Source organism: Astatotilapia calliptera, chromosome 7, assembly GCF_900246225.1.
Source record: "Astatotilapia calliptera chromosome 7, fAstCal1.2, whole genome shotgun sequence".
NCBI classification, from domain to species: domain Eukaryota; kingdom Metazoa; phylum Chordata; class Actinopteri; order Cichliformes; family Cichlidae; genus Astatotilapia; species Astatotilapia calliptera.
In genome coordinates this window covers 41,242,486-41,260,534 of record NC_039308.1, presented here as the reverse complement: position 1 = coordinate 41,260,534, position 18,049 = coordinate 41,242,486, and the positions used below count along the sequence as shown (strand labels likewise).

General features: G+C 37.9%; 1 protein-coding gene across 4 annotated transcripts in view; it reads left to right on the top strand.

The window, feature by feature from the left end:
• The window catches only part of agbl1 (AGBL carboxypeptidase 1), a 91,975-nt gene extending 82,537 nt beyond the window's left edge, over positions 1-9,438 (top strand). For all 4 annotated transcript variants that reach the window (XM_026174781.1, XM_026174779.1, XM_026174780.1 and 1 more), the window contains 6 exons: positions 320-449; positions 899-1,030; positions 1,194-1,256; positions 1,653-1,766; positions 5,390-5,544; positions 6,071-9,438. In XM_026174781.1, the coding sequence (XP_026030566.1) occupies positions 320-449; positions 899-1,030; positions 1,194-1,256; positions 1,653-1,766; positions 5,390-5,544; positions 6,071-6,356 (880 nt within the window). In that variant the 3' untranslated portion in view covers positions 6,357-9,438. The remainder of the gene's footprint in view (positions 1-319; positions 450-898; positions 1,031-1,193; positions 1,257-1,652; positions 1,767-5,389; positions 5,545-6,070) is intronic.
• The last annotated feature ends 8,611 nt before the right edge of the window (positions 9,439-18,049 follow it).

The following is an 18,049-nucleotide window of genomic DNA, read 5'->3' as shown; positions in this document are numbered from 1 at the left end:
AAACATCTTCATTTAGAAACTTCATTTTGTGTTTACTTGTGTTATCTTTGTCTAATATTTAAATGAGTTAAAAATAGGAAATCAGGAAAGGGGCAAACACTTTTTCAAACAACTCTAGATAAACTCAATTATAGCACTTCATAACATCCATGTCTCTCTGTCCCACCTCTCAACAACAAACAGTACTTTGCTACTGAAGGACACTATTATTCAGCCAAACAACAAGTAACGTTACAGTATTTGGTATATATCACAGATTTACCCCTCACAAATGAATTACAGTGCAAGTATTTGTTTTTGTTGTTGTCTGTCTCCTCAGAAATCGCTGTGACCTGAACAGCAAAGATCTGAATCGTCAGTGGAGTAAACCAGACCCTCTTCTGAGTCCAACCATCTACCACACCAAAGGCTTTCTCTACTACCTCAACATTATAGGACGGACTCCAGTGGTGAGATACACATGCTGTTATGCAATGTTTTCTTTTTGAAATGTTAAGCTCTTTGGTTTTGCTAAATATCTGTCCTGCATGTTTGACACACTTTCACACATTAGTTAATCTACATACATTAGATCCAAAAATTATTCACAGCTTTATTAAAAATTCTAATCAAAAATGCGTTGTAAAATGTACCATACAAAAAAAAGATGTGCGTAAGTATTCGCAGCCTTTCAGTTCTTGTCTTGGAAATTCTGAATTTGTCGTTTAAGTATTAGGCTGTAATATCTAAACAGTGAACACTTCAGTTGAACCTGTTAAATTAAAATGACAAGTCTGTACTTTAATCACACATTAATTGTTTGATTTAAAATGCACTGTTTGGTTTCATAGGCAAAATCACAAATCAAAATATTTTATTGTCCAAATGCACAAGCTCTTTCTTTCTTCATATTTACTAGGTTTTCTGTGACTACCATGGCCACTCTCGAAAAAAGAATGTGTTCCTGTATGGCTGCAGCATTAAGGAGACTCTCTGGCAGTCTGGCTCTGCAGTTGACACTGTAGGATTGAAAGAGGATCCTGGATATAGGGTAAGAAAAGCACACACACAAAGCCAAGCAGGCCATAGGGGTTTCTGTTTTTGTTCTACTCGTTCACCAGCAGCAGTATTTCAAATTCTGAAACCAGATAAAATGTTTTGTTCCTCTCCATCTCTCTCTCTCGCTGTCTTTATCATTCTCATCGCCTTTCTAGACCATTCCAAAGACCTTGGATCGTATCGCACCGACCTTTTCTTTCAACAGCTGCAACTTTTTGGTAAAAGTTACAATACTAATAATAATTCTCATTTTGAAAATCACTGCATATAATAAATCCACAGCGTAGTTGTCAGTACAACTAAATACAACTACTAATTAATTCATATTGTTATCCTTCTCAGTATTGTAAGCAAAGTTGTACTTGTTGTCACTGTTAACTTCTTTATTATTAACACTGTCAGTTGTATAAAATAAATATCTCTGCCTGGAACAGCAGGTTAAATAAAGCATTATCTCAGCCATCTTCATGTATCATACCTCATCAACACCACTATCACTGTTATTGTCAGTAGTGTTTATATTTGTTAATGTGTGAATAGTTACATTCATTATTTTTCTTATTATATGGGCCATATTCTCTTACCTACCCTTAATTCTGATTTTAACCTGTCAGGTAGAGAAGTCTCGCTCTGCTACAGCCAGAGTGGTTGTCTGGAGGGAAATGGGAGTTCTGAGAAGTTATACTTTGGAGAATACTTACAATGGCTGCAACCAGGGAATATACAAGGTGTGTGTATGAGAGAGAAATTGGGTGAATTAGGGTACTCTAATAGAATTACTTAATGCTACTGTGCACTTTGTAACTTTTTACCATTCATTTTGTGCCATGTGTACAGGGAGTAACTATGTGACCAGTTTAAAGCAGTTTTATACCTGTAGCTCTGTAGAGCTCCAGAGTGGCAGGGTTGGTGTTGATAAGGAGATCCTGACCATGCTGTGCCAATAATACCTCAGTGGGTAAAGTGTTTCGCTGTCAGCCTGCACAGAATACTTTGTGTCTCTGCTCAACTTGCCTGATTTATTAGACCAGACATGGTCAGAACTGCCAGCCCCTCTTTTTTTATTGTCACACCACCAAACACCATCTTCTCTACATGACACATGTTGAACAAGGGTGGTTAGCAGAAGGAAAATCTGTTGCAATGCTGAATCACTGAATCTCATCTACTTGCTAATGCTATGTGTATTTCTCTATAAAGCCCAGGTCGTAACAGATCTCAGAGCAGCCAAAGATAACCCGTGGCACTTTCCTTCGCACGCTGCTTTCCTCTCAGTTTACCAACACAGACCAGGGGTTTATTCACAATGCGTCTGTGCAAACCACTAGAAACAAGCTGCTGATCTCTCAGCTTGCCCAGCTCCAGTAATTGTTAAGGGGTAATGGACACACCCTCAGAGAGAGAGAGAGAACTAGACTTTGTTATGAGATTGAAATATGTTTTCAGGGACAATAGCTGACTGCGGCCACAAGATAGCAAAAATGTAAAGGCTGGATGCACATATTAATTGACAGGTCTTTATGGGAGCACTGTCATTGGTTCACACTTGTATGCAACTTTGTTTTGTTCTTGATGTTTTTGTTTTTTGGAGCACAAGTTCCTTTTGAGCTGGACCACTTAGCCTATGCACTTATAAATCTAAATCAAAACAGAATGTAATGATATGCAAATTTCATAAATATGGTCATTTCCCAAAGATTGAGATGTTTAGCACCGGGTAGCATGATGTCTTCTTTTAACAACAGGCCATAAAAGTCTATAAACTGAGATGAGCAGCTGCTGGACTTTTGGATGCCTCATTCTTGTCTGAGAGATGATTTTTTATTTTTATTATACAGGGAGTGCAGAATTATTAGGCAAATGAGTATTTTGTCCACATCATCCTCTTCATGCATGTTGTCTTACTCTAAGCTGTATAGGCTCGAAAGCCTACTACCAATTAAGCATATTAGCTGATGTGCATCTCTGTAATGAGAAGGTGTGTGGTCTAATGACATCAACACCCTATATCAGGTGTGCATAATTATTAGGCAACGTCCTTTCCTTTGGCAAAATGGGTCAAAAGAAGGACTTGACAGGCTCAGAAAAGTCAAAAATAGTGAGATATCTTGCAGAGGGACGCAGCAGTCTCAAAATTGCAAAGCTTCTGAAGCGTGATCATCGAACAATCAAGCGTTTCATTCAAAATAGTCAACAGGGTCGCAAGAAGCGTGTGGAAAAACCAAGGCGCAAAATAACTGCCCATGAAGTGAGAAAAGTCAAGCGTGCAGCTGCCAAGATGCCACTTGCCACCAGTTTGGCCATATTTCAGAGCTGCAACATCACTGGAGTGCCCAAAAGCACAAGGTGTGCAATACTCAGAGACATGGCCAAGGTAAGAAAGGCTGAAAGACGACCACCACTGAACAAGACACACAAGCTGAAACGTCAAGACTGGGCCAAGAAATATCTCAAGACTGGTTTTTCTAAGGTTTTATGGACTGATGAAATGAGAGTGAGTCTTGATGGGCCAGATGGATGGGCCCGTGGCTGGATTGGTAAAGGGCAGAGAGCTCCAGTCCGACTCAGACGCCAGCAAGGTGGAGGTGGAGTACTGGTTTGGGCTGGTATCATCAAAGATGAGCTTGTGGGGCCTTTTCGGGTTGAGGATGGAGTCAAGCTCAACTCCCAGTCCTACTGCCAGTTTCTGGAAGACACCTTCTTCAAGCAGTGGTACAGGAAGAAGTCTGCATCCTTCAAGAAAAACATGATCTTCATGCAGGACAATGCTCCATCACACGCGTCCAAGTACTCCACAGCGTGGCTGGCAAGAAAGGGTATAAAAGAAGAAAAACTAATGACATGGCCTCCTTGTTCACCTGATCTGAACCCCATTGAGAACCTGTGGTCCATCATCAAATGTGAGATTTACAAGGAGGGAAAACAGTACACCTCTCTGAACAGTGTCTGGGAGGCTGTGGTTGGTGCTGCACGCAATGTTGATGGTGAACAGATCAAAACACTGACAGAATCCATGGATGGCAGGCTTTTGAGTGTCCTTGCAAAGAAAGGTGGCTATATTGGTCGCTGATTTGTTTTTGTTTTTGAATGTCAGAAATTTATATTTGTGAATGTGGAGATGTTATATTGGTTTTACTGGTAAAAATAAATAATTGAAATGGGTATATATTTGTTTTTTGTTAAGTTGCCTAATAATTATGCACAGTAATAGTCACCTGCACACACAGATATCCCCCTAAAATAGCTAAAACTAAAAACAAACTAAAAACTACTTCCAAAAACATTCAGCTTTGATATTAATGAGTTTTTTGGGTTCATTGAGCACATGGTTGTTGTTCAATAATAAAATTATCCCTCAAAAATACAACTTGCCTAATAATTCTGCACTCCCTGTATGATGCTTCAAATGTTTTCAAATGGATAAAGCCAGTCTGGACTGCAGGCAGGCTAGTCCAGGTCATCTGCTGTTAGTGAGCAATGCTGTTGTCACAGTATGAGGTTTAGCATTGTCTTGCTGAGTCATGCAAGGACTTCCCCGAAAAAGCATCTGTTGCTAATCTTCTGGAGCCTTTCCAGATATGCAAGTTGTACAATTCTCTTCAACTATTTGGTGATTAGACTCAAATGACCCATCATAGCAGAACAGAATCCCACCAGTGATGGGACAGCACCCACCCCACACATCCACAGAAGAGCACTGAGATATAAAAATGTGCATAGACGAAGCTGATTTTCTTGGAAAAGGTGGGCAAAACATGACTGGGCTAGAGCAGTGATGTAAGAATTGAGTTTGGCAGCATGATAAAACGAATGTAAAGTAAAGAATAGCTAGTAGCTGCAAACCCAGGATAGCAGGGAGATGAGTGATTACAGATCTTCCTTATTGAACTTTTGCATAAGCTTTGCTTCAGAGAATCTTTTCCTGACTAAGATGCTCTTTTCATGCCCTATTATGTTACTGACATCTTGTCAGTTGTTCCAATTTGATGTAAACTGTTCCTTCTGCTGTGCCTCAGAAGGGCACTTTTGAGTCATGTTGGTCCATCAAATTAAAAAAAAAAGATTAGTATTTTTAATTAAATAGTAAAATGTCTCAGTTTAAGCATTTACGATATTCTCTATGCTCTATTGTGAATAAAATATGCTTTTATGAGATTTGCAGATCTCTTTTTGTTTTCATTTGACACAGCATCGTAGCTTTTATTTGGATTGGGTTTGTAAAAAATCCAGTAGCGTGTTCCTAACAAATGTCTCTCATTGGGCAGTGTGCACAAATTTTCAGGATGTATAATATACTTAACTTGGCTCAGGAGGGGAGCGTGTCTGTGTGTGTGCCTGTGTGTTGTTACAGGGGCTGCAGACAGGAACCCAGGAGCACCAGGAAATGGGGATGAAGTTCTGCCACAGTCTGTTGTCTGTAACCAAAGACACAAGGATTCTATACAGCAGGAAACTCATCAACCATATTGACCTGGACCACAACATGCTGGACCACAAGTCTCACAAGTAAGCTACCGTTCTAGGGCGGCTTATCATATGTGGGTTTTCCATGTGGCAGCAGGGAGGACAGTGCTTAAACCAGGGCAGTTCGAGTGGAATTCAGGTATTTATGGGAAGAGGTGATGAAGTCTTTCCCAGTTAAATTTGCCCTTCATTCTAATTTGTGTTGTACAGTTATTTCATTTTTAACTTTAATTTTTATATTTTATTTTATTCCTTCCTAGTTAAATTTACCCTTTTTAATTTTCATATTTATTTCCTATCTTATTCATAGCCTTTTCTTTTTTTCTTTAGGTCACGAGCAGTTGTCTAAGCATTTCACTGCATATCGTACTGTGTATGACTGTGTACGTGACAAATAAAAATTTGAATTTTGAATTTGAATTTGAACAGCTGCTGATGCAAAACACACCTGATGCCACTGCTGCAAGCAAGCAAGCTGTGTGTTTACACAGTGTGTTTTACATAAAACTTAGTTTGTTGTTTTTGGTGAACAAGACTTAACATGGCAATTCTTTCTTCTTTCATGCAGCTGTTTTGAAGACGATGAGCCTCCGTGTGCTGAGGAGATCGAGTACTCTGGTGGCTGTCCCACACTTAAAGGCAGTGATTTGGATTCAGACATTGACAGCAACATGGCCCATGTTGATGATGATGACAAAGAGCACAGTGCTCAAAAACATCAGCAAGACAGCATCAGTCAGTCTCAGCAGTCAAGCATAAAGAACCACCTGTTTCCTCCACAAACCCGGCAGCCATCCGTTGATACACCTAGTGAGAGAAGAGACTTGCGTAATGGTTTGAGGATTTCAAAATGATAACTCACAAGTTTAAAGGGTTTTTTTTAATAATTTACTTTCTTAACGATAGTAAGAGAGCATCAGCTAATATGAGCTGTAGTCCTTTAAACACAGCAGACTGTTCTGGATGAAAATAATAATACTTGGGTTTGTAATTCAAAACCAGCTTAACTAGAATGTATTACTAAAGACTGAAAATACCAGGCATGTGATCAATACTTCATAACAGACTTTAACATAAACATGTATAGCCAAGTACAGCCATGACTTAAAGACTGGCTGTTTTACTTAGACCTAAATTTTCAGGAAAGGAATCTCATAACTCCACCAGTTATGAGATGAAATGACAATAGTTTCAATGAATGATGGATTAAAACCAGTTCTTATTGAATATTTATGTATGTAAAAGGTCATCAGCATAGTCTTAATGATACTGATAACATCACCAGTGAACAAAAATGCATGCTATAACGAATGAAAAATGCAACTATAACAGTGATCTGCATTTTGTCTGTCTTTGTCATTGGGTGAAAATAATTTCGTGTTAGCCTTTTTAGTTAATATCTACAACATCAGTTTAGTGTTCCAGCATCTTATTGTGACTGGCTTTTTTCTGTCTGTACTACTGCAGGCACTACTTTGATTATTAGTAGGTAATTAGCAAACTGAAACAAACTTGATTGTTGCTGTGTAAAACTTTTAAATCAACTTAGTTGTATTAATTACATGAAATACTGGGGACTGGTACTTATCTTTCCTCTTCTGTATCTTTGCAGAAAGAACAAAAACAAAAACAGGTGAATAGGTTTAACCTGCTTGGAGGAAAGAATTCGGCATGTTTCCCAAAATGTTCTCACCAAAATGTCAAGTTCAAATGTTATGCTGTATGTTATAGACTTAAAATGTGTAAACTGTAAGGCAAGGGGTGGTATTTGGCTTCTGAGTAAATATCAGCGATTTACTTTACAATTAATATCCTGCCAAGAACACATCCTGTACACAACTCCATGTTTTATCTTTTCAAGTTTCATTACAAACAAATCTCATAAAAGGTCAAAGAAACTCTGATGACTGATGGTGCATTTATTCAGAAGAACATTAATATTGACTGTAATATCATCACAGAACTGCAACTACGCTGCCTTTACAGCAGTTGTAGTTTGTTTTGTAATCCACAAAGGCACAATGCTGCTCTCAAGCGTCATGTATGAAATTATAAATGTTAACATTTTCCAGAAAGAATTTTTTTCCCAACATTTTTTGCTTAAACAAGCCTATGCTGATGGAATCTAAAATTTCTGAAAGTACATGAGGTTTTTTTTACCCAGTAGGTTAGCCTTTTAGCCTAAATTTGTGCAAGTGTACGATAAATGATATAGTTTATACATTTATACAGTTTGGGGATTCCATGGATGGAGGATCCGAACACAGAGCACACAGGGAACACAATAAAGCCCCAAATCCAAATCTTAAATCCAAAAGTAGACATCCAAGTAAAAGCAAACAAGCAAATAAATTCAGCAAAGCTAGGGAAAGGCAAAATCTAAAAATACTCCAAAGATTATAGATGAGAAGCTTGGAAGTCAGAACAAGGTAAAATAGAAAGAACATACAAGGTCTCTTTGTTTACATTGTACTGTATATACTGCACATGTTGTACTGCTGTGAGTACTCCTGCTATTTTTAACTCTTTTAACTCCATTTTGACTGCCTCCAGTCATTTTGCACCTTTAAATCACACTGGATCTTTTCCACTTTGAAGAAACAATTTGAACTTTAGAATTTTATTGTGAAAAGAGGATCACCCGCAGGAAGTCAAATCAGTTGATATCCATCCATTTGAGCTCAAGTTTGAAATTGCTGATGCAAAATACAAGTGGTCAAAACTGCGCTTGCAGGAGATGAATAAGCAGCAATGCCAGAAGTGGTCAAAAAGTTTACAGGGAGATTTTTAATTTAATTATTGGTTATGGGCAAAGTTAGGTGGGAGAAGTAGAAGAAGCTTTTATCACACCTAAATCCCATTCCTCCTCCCAGCTGTGAATTCTTTTTCTGCCATGAGACAGGGCATCTCATTGCCCACTGTCCCTATCTCCAGTGCAAAGAGCAAAAGTTGCCAACTTTTTTTTCAAAAGGTTCTGTATTTTTGATGGGCAAAGAGGAGGCTTGTGTTCTGATTATGGTTTTGCATGATATTGGAGCCATCAGCCCGACTCTTCTGGATAGGGGAGAAGATGTTGAGCTAATAGTAATGTGGGCGGATGTCTCTCCACTCTGCAGTGGTTGGTTGCATCAGTGGAGGTGATGAGCCAGAGTAGTGGGCTGTGGTAGACTCCTTTGTCATGTGGTGCTGAAGACGTTTTTTTGTTTTTGAAGCCCTTCAGTCTCAGATGCCGTCTGACGGTTATGGGACTGCAGTCAGCATCAGTAACGGCCTTAATTTGGGTTGAGGATCGTCCAGTGTCTTGACAGACGGCCAATTGGATCCTCCGGCTCAGTGCTGATGAATTTTTCTGGGGTCTTCCACTTGACGTTTTTGTTCCATAACCCTCAGGAACATTTAAGAAATTCCAAATGACTGTCACACTGCGTCCCACCTCAGCAGCGATGGCGTGCTGCAAGCTTATGCAGTTCAACAACCCGACCACGTTCAAAAAGGGAACGTTTTTGTGCCTTTGCCATCAAAACGTCATGACAGTGTGACAGAAATTGACAATGTGGTTCTAAATTTTTGATCAGCTGTAAAACAGCCTGTTTCAGTTTAAGCATTATTTTCAATAAATTACATGCTCAAAAGACTGTTTTGTCTCACTCCCAAAATAGGATTTTTTGCCATTGATCGGGACTGTAGGATGTACTGATTTTTCTGACATGCTCTTACACATGTTCAAGACTCCGGCATAGTCAAGATACATCCCTGTTTGAATATATCCATCATATCTACATCCCAAGACCCTCAAAACGACTACCAGATGTGTGTTAGCACAAGTACAAACATCTGCTATTTCAATGTGACAGGCTGCAATTGTGCTATGTCCAAAGCATGTTCCTTGATTTGCAAAATACCATCAGAAATAAAGGGATTTTAATGCCCCCAAACTGGCTGGGACACTTGATTTTGTTGAACTAACAAACATTTTAGGAAGGTTTATGACTTTTGCATTGGAGATTTAAGAGAGTCCAAGAATTTTATTTGATTGTCTCTAATATAGTTAGGTATTCTGAGTTTTACCATAAATTGGTGACTCAACCATTTGGTAGAGACCTCTATCTAAAAAAAAAAAGACGGGGTTGTTTGAACAAAAGAATAAAGATTATATTTACTGTGGCCCCAAATGAGGAAAAAATACAGTGAAAAAATGTTTTCATGTTTTTTTTCTTGCCGCTGCCTTTAAAGGCTCAAGGTCACTGAAATTTGATCTCGTTCAAGATTTTTAGTAGATACACATATGGTATGAATTTGAAAATCCTGTCACTTTGTTCTCGAACTATCACGTTCACGAGATTGTCAGAAAACTTGACCTCTGACCTTAAGGCTGAGCTGAAGGTTTTTATAAGCTTAAAATTCATATGAGTTCAATTCAATTTTATCTACCGGTATTTAGCGCCAAATCACAGTGGATTAATTTGCTGATTAATTTCCCAGGTAACAGACTGATTGAAAATAATGAGAAATTCTAATGTCTAAATCTAAAAGAGCAGAAGTGTGAGAGTACAACAACAGCATGAACAAAAAGGTCTGAGGAACCACTGGAGCATAAATAAAAAGCAAGTGAACTTGGTTATCTTTCACCTCACAATGTGAACATAGAAATTTATCTTGGTCCACTTTTAGATCCATTTTGAAGAGGACTGTATGTAAAAACAAGATTTCAGGCTGCAAACAAGGTTTACAGTGTGCAACTTAAATGACAAACCCATGGACCCTATTTCAGAAAGCAGATTTTGTGAAAATTTGTGTTATTATTGCCAACAATGTTCTAACAGTGATCAATCACTGTGACAAAAAAAGACACACAAACACTGAAAATACATTTACAGGCACAATGGAGGCATACAGATGAACATACACATGAGACTGTGGTTCAGGGAATCATCTTGCACCCACAGACATCAATAATGGTGGACAGACATTTTAATTATTAATGCTCTGAATTAAGTATCTTTCTATTGCTCTACACTATGTCTGTGTGTGTGTGCGCGCGTGCGCGCACAGGCAAGGACATGGAACTCTACAATGCAGCATGCATAGTATAATACACGTTTCTATCTATCTATACACACACACACACACACACACACACACACACACACACACACACACACACACACACACACACACACACTTCTACGCTTTTTGACAGAGAGAGAGATAAAGCACTAAGGTGAGCCTAACTGTAAAATAAGGGGCTATTTTTCGTACAAGGCAACAACTGTCTAACTGTGCATATTAAGTACATAACAGTAACAGATGGATAAACATGTCGTAAATTACAAACTAAGGAGAGGTAATGCCATATAAATGATGTCTTAAGCACTTGCTAATACCTTGTTAAAGCTTAATAGCGTGACATTATTATGTGCTACTGTGTGGCTTGACTGTGTGGCTACAATTACAGGAGGAGATGTGTTATCACAGAGCGTGATACGACTGTCTCTGAAACACAATAAACAATACACAGGGCTATAATAGCTCTCTTGATACAATAACAGTTAATTAGGCTGGTGAAGTGGGAGCTGTATTGATTGGCTCAGTTAATTGGTCATTTAACTCTGCAATCCCACAGGCCCATTCAACACAGCTAGTGTTACAGGTAGTGTGTGAGAGAGTGTTTGGCAGTGTGTCTGTGTTTGTAAGAGTAAGCCTATACAACAAATAGTCTCATGCCTTTAAGCTACTAATGTTCTGCCTCACTGCTCTTATTTTTGCACAGAGTTGTTGTTGATGTCTAAGTTATAATTATGAATACATGGACTGGACTGGCGAATACGATTTACTCTAACTTTGCATTAAGCACTTTTTACTGCAAGCTTTATTCATCCAAGCAACCTAAATCCAGCCTAAACTAAACCTGTTTTAACCCATTTAAAGCCTTATGGACAATGGTAATGATTTAAAGCTGTATACATAATTTATGCACTGAATATTTAGATCTCAAATCACAGCATGCATTACTTCCACCGTCCTTCCAAGTTTTCAGTAAGAGACAAGATTTTTGTTTGCCATAAAAAAATGTTTGTATCAAGAAAAAGAACTTCAACTTTAAAGCCTAAAGATCCTTTCAGTTCACAAACCAGCTTCTGACAAAGGTACAGTGCTCTGAAAAAGTATTTGGGCCTCTTTATTTTTTACATAACCTGAGTAAATACTGAATGCTTTTTAAAATAATTTTTCACAGTGCTGTAAACACGGAGCAGATAAACTGTTAACAAAGGCCATGTTTTAGTTACTTTGGGTTAATACTTCTTGGATTTTTGGATTTTGCCATTGATCAGTAAGATGGTAGAAGACAGGTCTCACTCTTGGAAAAATAAATGGATTTCTGTTAACTTGCTGAAATTTTTTAAATTATTTACACATAAATAACAAATAACTGGTATGTTCGCTGGCATTGGAAACTGTTTTTTTTTAGGCTAAATTTTATTTTATTTCATTTCAGTCCTCTGAAGTCATCGTTTCTTAAATAATGGATTATTTTTTAAAAATATAGCTCAGCATGCAGAGCCAACAAACTTAGTTGTCGCATGCATAAACAAAATAAAACATTGCAGTAATAAAGCTAAATTTAAACATTATCACAATAAATTAGCTGATCATTTGTCTTTTAAATCAGTTATTATATAATGTGTAAAATCAGAGGACTGTCCCACAACAGCTTCACTCACTGACACGTAAACATTATACGCTGTACTGCTATTCATATATTATTATTCAGTTAGAAAATACATCTAAAATGTGTGACTGCAGGGAAAACGTGTGAGGTGGAAAAAGCGAGTCAGAAGAACAAAAGAGAGTAAGGAAAGAGATATAGGAGGCTGCTCCTCAGAGGACCATCATCTACTATATCAGGTTTTTAACATATCAAAATATGAAACTGGAGCATGGGGAGTGAAATCTGTTCTATGATTTCTGAGTAGTAAATTATTTATCAGTCTGAAAGCCCCTCTAACTACGGTAAGACCTATTGCCAAGGGGGGTTGTGAGTCATGTATATGTAATACTGCCTAATACCAGTGACAGAGACACTGACTGAGAATTACTCTACAGGTTTATATCTGCACTATGTTCCTCTGAAACTCATGGTGATGAGAAGACTCCAGGATGTTATTGCATACAGGCAAGAAACAGGAGGACATGTCACAGCTACCTTGGGTGATTTCCATTTCCTACACTGACAGTATACTTCCTATACACTTTATACTAGACCAATACAGTTAGTATAAAGGTGGAATTCGGTGAAATAATTAAGCGTCATCAGCTTAAAATGCAAATTATTCTGTAACACTTGATGTAACCAAACACTGACCATGAGCCTCACAGCCAGTGTTCAAATGTCCAACACAACTATAAATTCACTACAGTACGATAATCTAACATGTTTATCATGCACAAGACTACAAAGTATTTTCATGCAAGATTTGAATAACACAAACTTGATATGCTTTCTTTCACGTTTCATGATATGAAAAAACATAATTTGGCAAAACTCATTATATACAGATGCAATGTGTGTGTGCAATACTTCATACCATCCCTCAAAGCTTCTTAAATTTTATTTTTGCATTTAAATTAAACATAACATGCTTATACAAAATCAACCAAGAACAATTACTGTTTTTAACATTTGTGAACTTATAAGCATGAAAGGAAAAAAAAAGAAAGGAAAAAAGAAGAAAAAGAAGAGGAAGAAAAAAACAAAAAAACAAAAACAAACAAACAAAATAATTCACGCGGAGTGTGAGGCATGAATTATGATCAGTTATTTTTTTAAGAATTCTAGAAATGGTTGCCAAATCATACAAAAACTCGCCAGTTTCCCCTCTCTATCAAATCTTATCTGCTCCACCCTGGCCACAGACACCATCTCATTAAGCCACCTGTTAAAACACGGGGCCGAAGAAGACCGCCACTGTAAAAGAATAAGTTTCTTTGCAGCCAGCATACCCATTGTAATTATCTGTTTTTGTGAAAAGGAAAAAGATTCGACTGATACAGAATTATAGATCCGGTTAAGTTTAAGTTTAGAAAAGTGTAGTCTATGAATGACTTTAAACTGGATTAGTTTATATCTGGCATTTATTGAGCCTTTCTGAATATTGGACAAACAATTTGACCATTGGTCTTCAGACAGAGGGACCCCGAGGTCTTCAGCCCATGTTTTCTTAATTCGGTCGGAATCAACTGGGATTGTAAAGCACTTAACAAACTGAGATATCAAATGTTTAAAATCTGCTTTCCGAATTATATCAAAGTAAGTATAACTTCGTGGCTTCAGTGGAAAGTCTGAAAAGTTTTGTTGAACAAAATTCCTTATTTGAAGATAACGAAAAAAATGTGATTGAGGTAATTGAAACTTTTCTTGAAGTTGAAGGAAGGACATAAATTTGTCATCTGTATATAAGTCCTCAATGTATTTCAATCCCTTTTCCCCCCATTCTAAAAACACCCTATCCATTTTACCTGGTTTAAACAAGTAGTTATGTATTATTGGCATTCCTACTGAAAAATCAGGTAGTTTGAGAGATTTCCTAATTTGACTTAATATCTTTAAGGAGTGTTTAACAACAAAATTACGACTGAGCGAATTGTTAAAAGAACCCGTGTTAGAAAACAATAAGACCGGTAATGAGGCTTCAGATACTGTTGCTGCCTCTACCTGGAGCCAGATCGGAAGCTTGTCATGACAATAATCAATAGGCAAACCCCACTGCCAGTGCAATAGAGCTCTTGAATTTGCTGCCCAATAATAATGTCTAAACACAGGGAGACCTAACCCCCCGCAGGAAGTGTTTTTTTTTGAAGATGAGCCATGGATATCCGAGGGGGTTTTCCTGCCCAAATGAATGAGTGAATCAATGAATCAAGCTGCTTAAAAAAGTTTAAGTGGCAAGTGAATAGGAAGGTTTTGAAAAAGATATAAAAATCGTGGCAAAGACACCATTCTAACCATCCCTCAAAGCTAACTGGTAAATGTGCTGGTACTTATATAATGCTTTTCTACTTAATTTGAGCATTCACAGGGCTGTCTTACTGGAAGCCTCATTCACCCATTTCCAACGCATTTTCTTTCTATGGCTAAGTGCTTTCAGCCTAACATGCACACACTCACACTTTGATAGATGCATCTGGTGCAACTTTGAGAACAGTATCATGCCCCAGGATACTTCAGCATGCTGTTTGAATGGTTAGAATTCAATTTATTTCAATTTTATTTATATAGTGCAAAAACACAACAACAGACGCCCCAAGGGACGTAATCTTGTTAGGCAAAGACCTTCCAATATTAGACAGAAACCCCAACAATCAGATGACCCCCTATGAGCAAGCAGAGTTTTATTTATTTCTGGTTAAATAAACATTAAATAAAAAAATAAAAAAATAAAAAAATAACGTGGCAGCTGTCGCACAAACCATATACTTCTGGGCATCTTCGTCTCTCTCTCTTATTTTCTTCTTTCATGAGCTTCTCAGAGTAGTCCTATCTTCTTAGCACATTTCTATTTCTACCCTTAATCACCCTAACCTGCTGCACATCCTTTCAAAATCACTCAAACTCACTATAACCCTTTGCCACATCTCTCTTTGTTGTACATCTTAACTTCAATTACTAGTGTATATTTCCTGGGTATCCCACTTTTTCTTTTCTAACCTCTTCCTTTGAATACTTTCCTGTACTTCCTCATTCCATCACCACGTCTCCTTATCGTCTTTCCTCTGTCCAGAGGATACACCAAATACCTTCTTGGCACTTTCTCTCATCACTTCAGCAGTCCTTTCCCAGTCATCTGGTAACTCTTCCCCACCCTAGAGCCAATCTTAATCCCTTCCTCTTTCCTAAATGACACAAAGTTTTCAGAAACATTATTTGGCTATTGCAAGGTTCTAACCTGTTGCAATATTATATTATCATTTCAGTGATAAAGTTTTATTTTCATTCTTAAATGCACTTGTTCATTATATTCCACTGGTTGTAAACTACTTTTGGTTGCTCCCTTATTCACACAAGGGTTTACTACAACAGTAGCTCTGCATAGATTTAAGAGATTTTTATACTGGACACTATTCCTTATGCAAAGCCTCCTACTGAACTTATTATAGACTCAAACAGCACTGCCCTCATCATAAATGGAGAATGGGTGGAATCTGTCTCCAGCTTTAGGTTTCTGGGCACCCATTGGTGTTGTGGGTCACCAACAGAGATGGGCAGTGACGCGTTACTTGTAACGCGTTACTGTAATCTGATTGCTTTTTTCGAGTAATGAGTAAAGTAAGGGATTACTATTGCAAAAACGGTAATTAGATTACTGTTACTTTCCCGTAGGAACACTGCGTTACTAAAACCGTGATTTTTTGCAAGAATGTCTCATGACAGTGACGTAAGCGAGTGCGCCGTTAGTGACAACAGCTGTGTGCAGATCAACAATGGATCATATATCGATTGTGGGAGAGAGTATGAGCGTGCAGCGTTTAAAGCGTGGAAGTACTGACCTTACTTTGAGTTTGATTCCATAAAAAGTGACAAAAACATTAGTGTCCGTTAGGGCTGCCACGATTTGTCGACTAGTCACGATTACGTCGACTATCAAAATCGTCGTCGACTGATTTAATAGTCGACGCGTCGTTTGAAGCTTTGTAAAATCACAAAAGACGCAGGAATAAGTAGTAGGATTTAAGAGTGTAATAACGGACTGAAACAGAAGATGGCAGCACTGCATGTACAAGGATGCCAGCTGCCGTTAAACCCCGAAGAAGAAGAAGCTGTGTCCCAGAATTCATAGCGCAGCCCAGCTCAGTTTCCAACAATGGCGGCAGCTAGTTAGTTTTGATATTACTCTTATTATTCTTTCTGGGTCACAAAATAAACGTTTAACATATTTTCAGGCGAGAATGTAGCTGTGTAAACCTCAAATATCTGCTCAGTTTATCAAGACACCACATGTTTTCAAAAGCGCTCCGACGTTTTCGGAGACGTCTGTTACCCACTAGCTCGATAGCTAGCCGGGGGCTAGGCTCGCTAGAGCCGTGAGAACACCGGACTCCTGGCAAATCGTTTTCAAACCCACCGCTGTCTTTCGCTACTCAGGTTAAACATGATATATAAGTCACTTAGATAACTTAAAAATTTTATTGCTTGGCTTTTGTAGTATTTTATTAGTTCCTGAGTAAATCGGTTTGGCTGAGATTAAAGTTATAGTTTTTACACAGCTGAATAAACTTCAAGCAGACAGCTGATTATCAGAAGTGTGAGATGCTCGAGAGTTTACTCCGGTGTCCTGTTATATTTTAGATAGCAAGGAGTTTATTAAATTTTAATGAAATTTGCAGATTGTTTCGGTGAAGTTTAATAAACTATCATCTTGTCTTTATTTTTAGTTAGCACAGACCTTAAACACTTAAAGCTGTAAGCTAATGATAGTTATATAAGAGCAGATGCTGCTGGTGCAATAAGCTGTACGTTTTACGTCCAATGGATGATGATCTGATTAGTCGACTAATCGCAAAAATAATCGGTGACTAGTCGACTATCAAAATAATCGTTTGTGGCAGCCCTAGTGTCCGTTGTGCGTGGGAAGAAAACTTCTTTTTACAGCGAAAAAACCCCCTAAACTTCCAAGCAAGTACCGAGTGCGCAACAACATAATGGGAAACTCACAGAGAAACTCGCGGATTCTTCCACTGACCGCAGCACACCTGCACCAGGTTAAACCTCCGCCTACCGCAGTGCTGCTTAATAGGTGAAAATAGAGCAACAGGACCGCTGAGTCTTTGACTTTATTTATGTTCTGCTGTGTTTTACTTGCATCTATTTGAAAGAGTGAGTGTAAACACAAAAAATATTTTATTTTATGTGCTGGAATGTGCAGAAAATAGGTTTCAATGTTAAACTAATTTATTCAACTCAGAGAATGTTGCATATAATTAAATTTTTGCTTGATGCATAAAGTTAAAAGATTAAATCAGAATCAGAATCAGAATCAGAATACTTTATTGAAACTAATAAAACAAGTTTTGAAAAGAGACTTTTCCATTTGATTACATTTTGTATGATGGATTATGCAGAAAAAGTAGAATTGGGCTGAAAGATCTATCGCATAGGTGTCAAACTCTGGCCCGCGGGCCAAATTTGGCCCGCAGCCTAATTATATTTGGCCCGCGAAGCCATACCAAATTATTGTTAGAGCTGGCCTACTGGTATTATACAGCTAATATATATATTGTTTAGTATTAAGCTTTGCTTGTTGTTTCCATATTCAGTTTTTCAGCAAAACTTGTTTGAGTCCATAAGAAAAGATTCATTCTTATATCTAGAGGAAGATTTTTTTTTCAATAAATATTAACGTTAGCCCGCGACTTTGTTCCAGTTTTGAATTTTGGCCCACTGTGTATTTGAGTTTGACACCCCTGGTCTATCGCTTTATCACCTATTCAGGGTGTAAATCGTGTTTTTAAAAAGAAACTAAGTAACTAAGTAATTAATTACTTTTGAAAA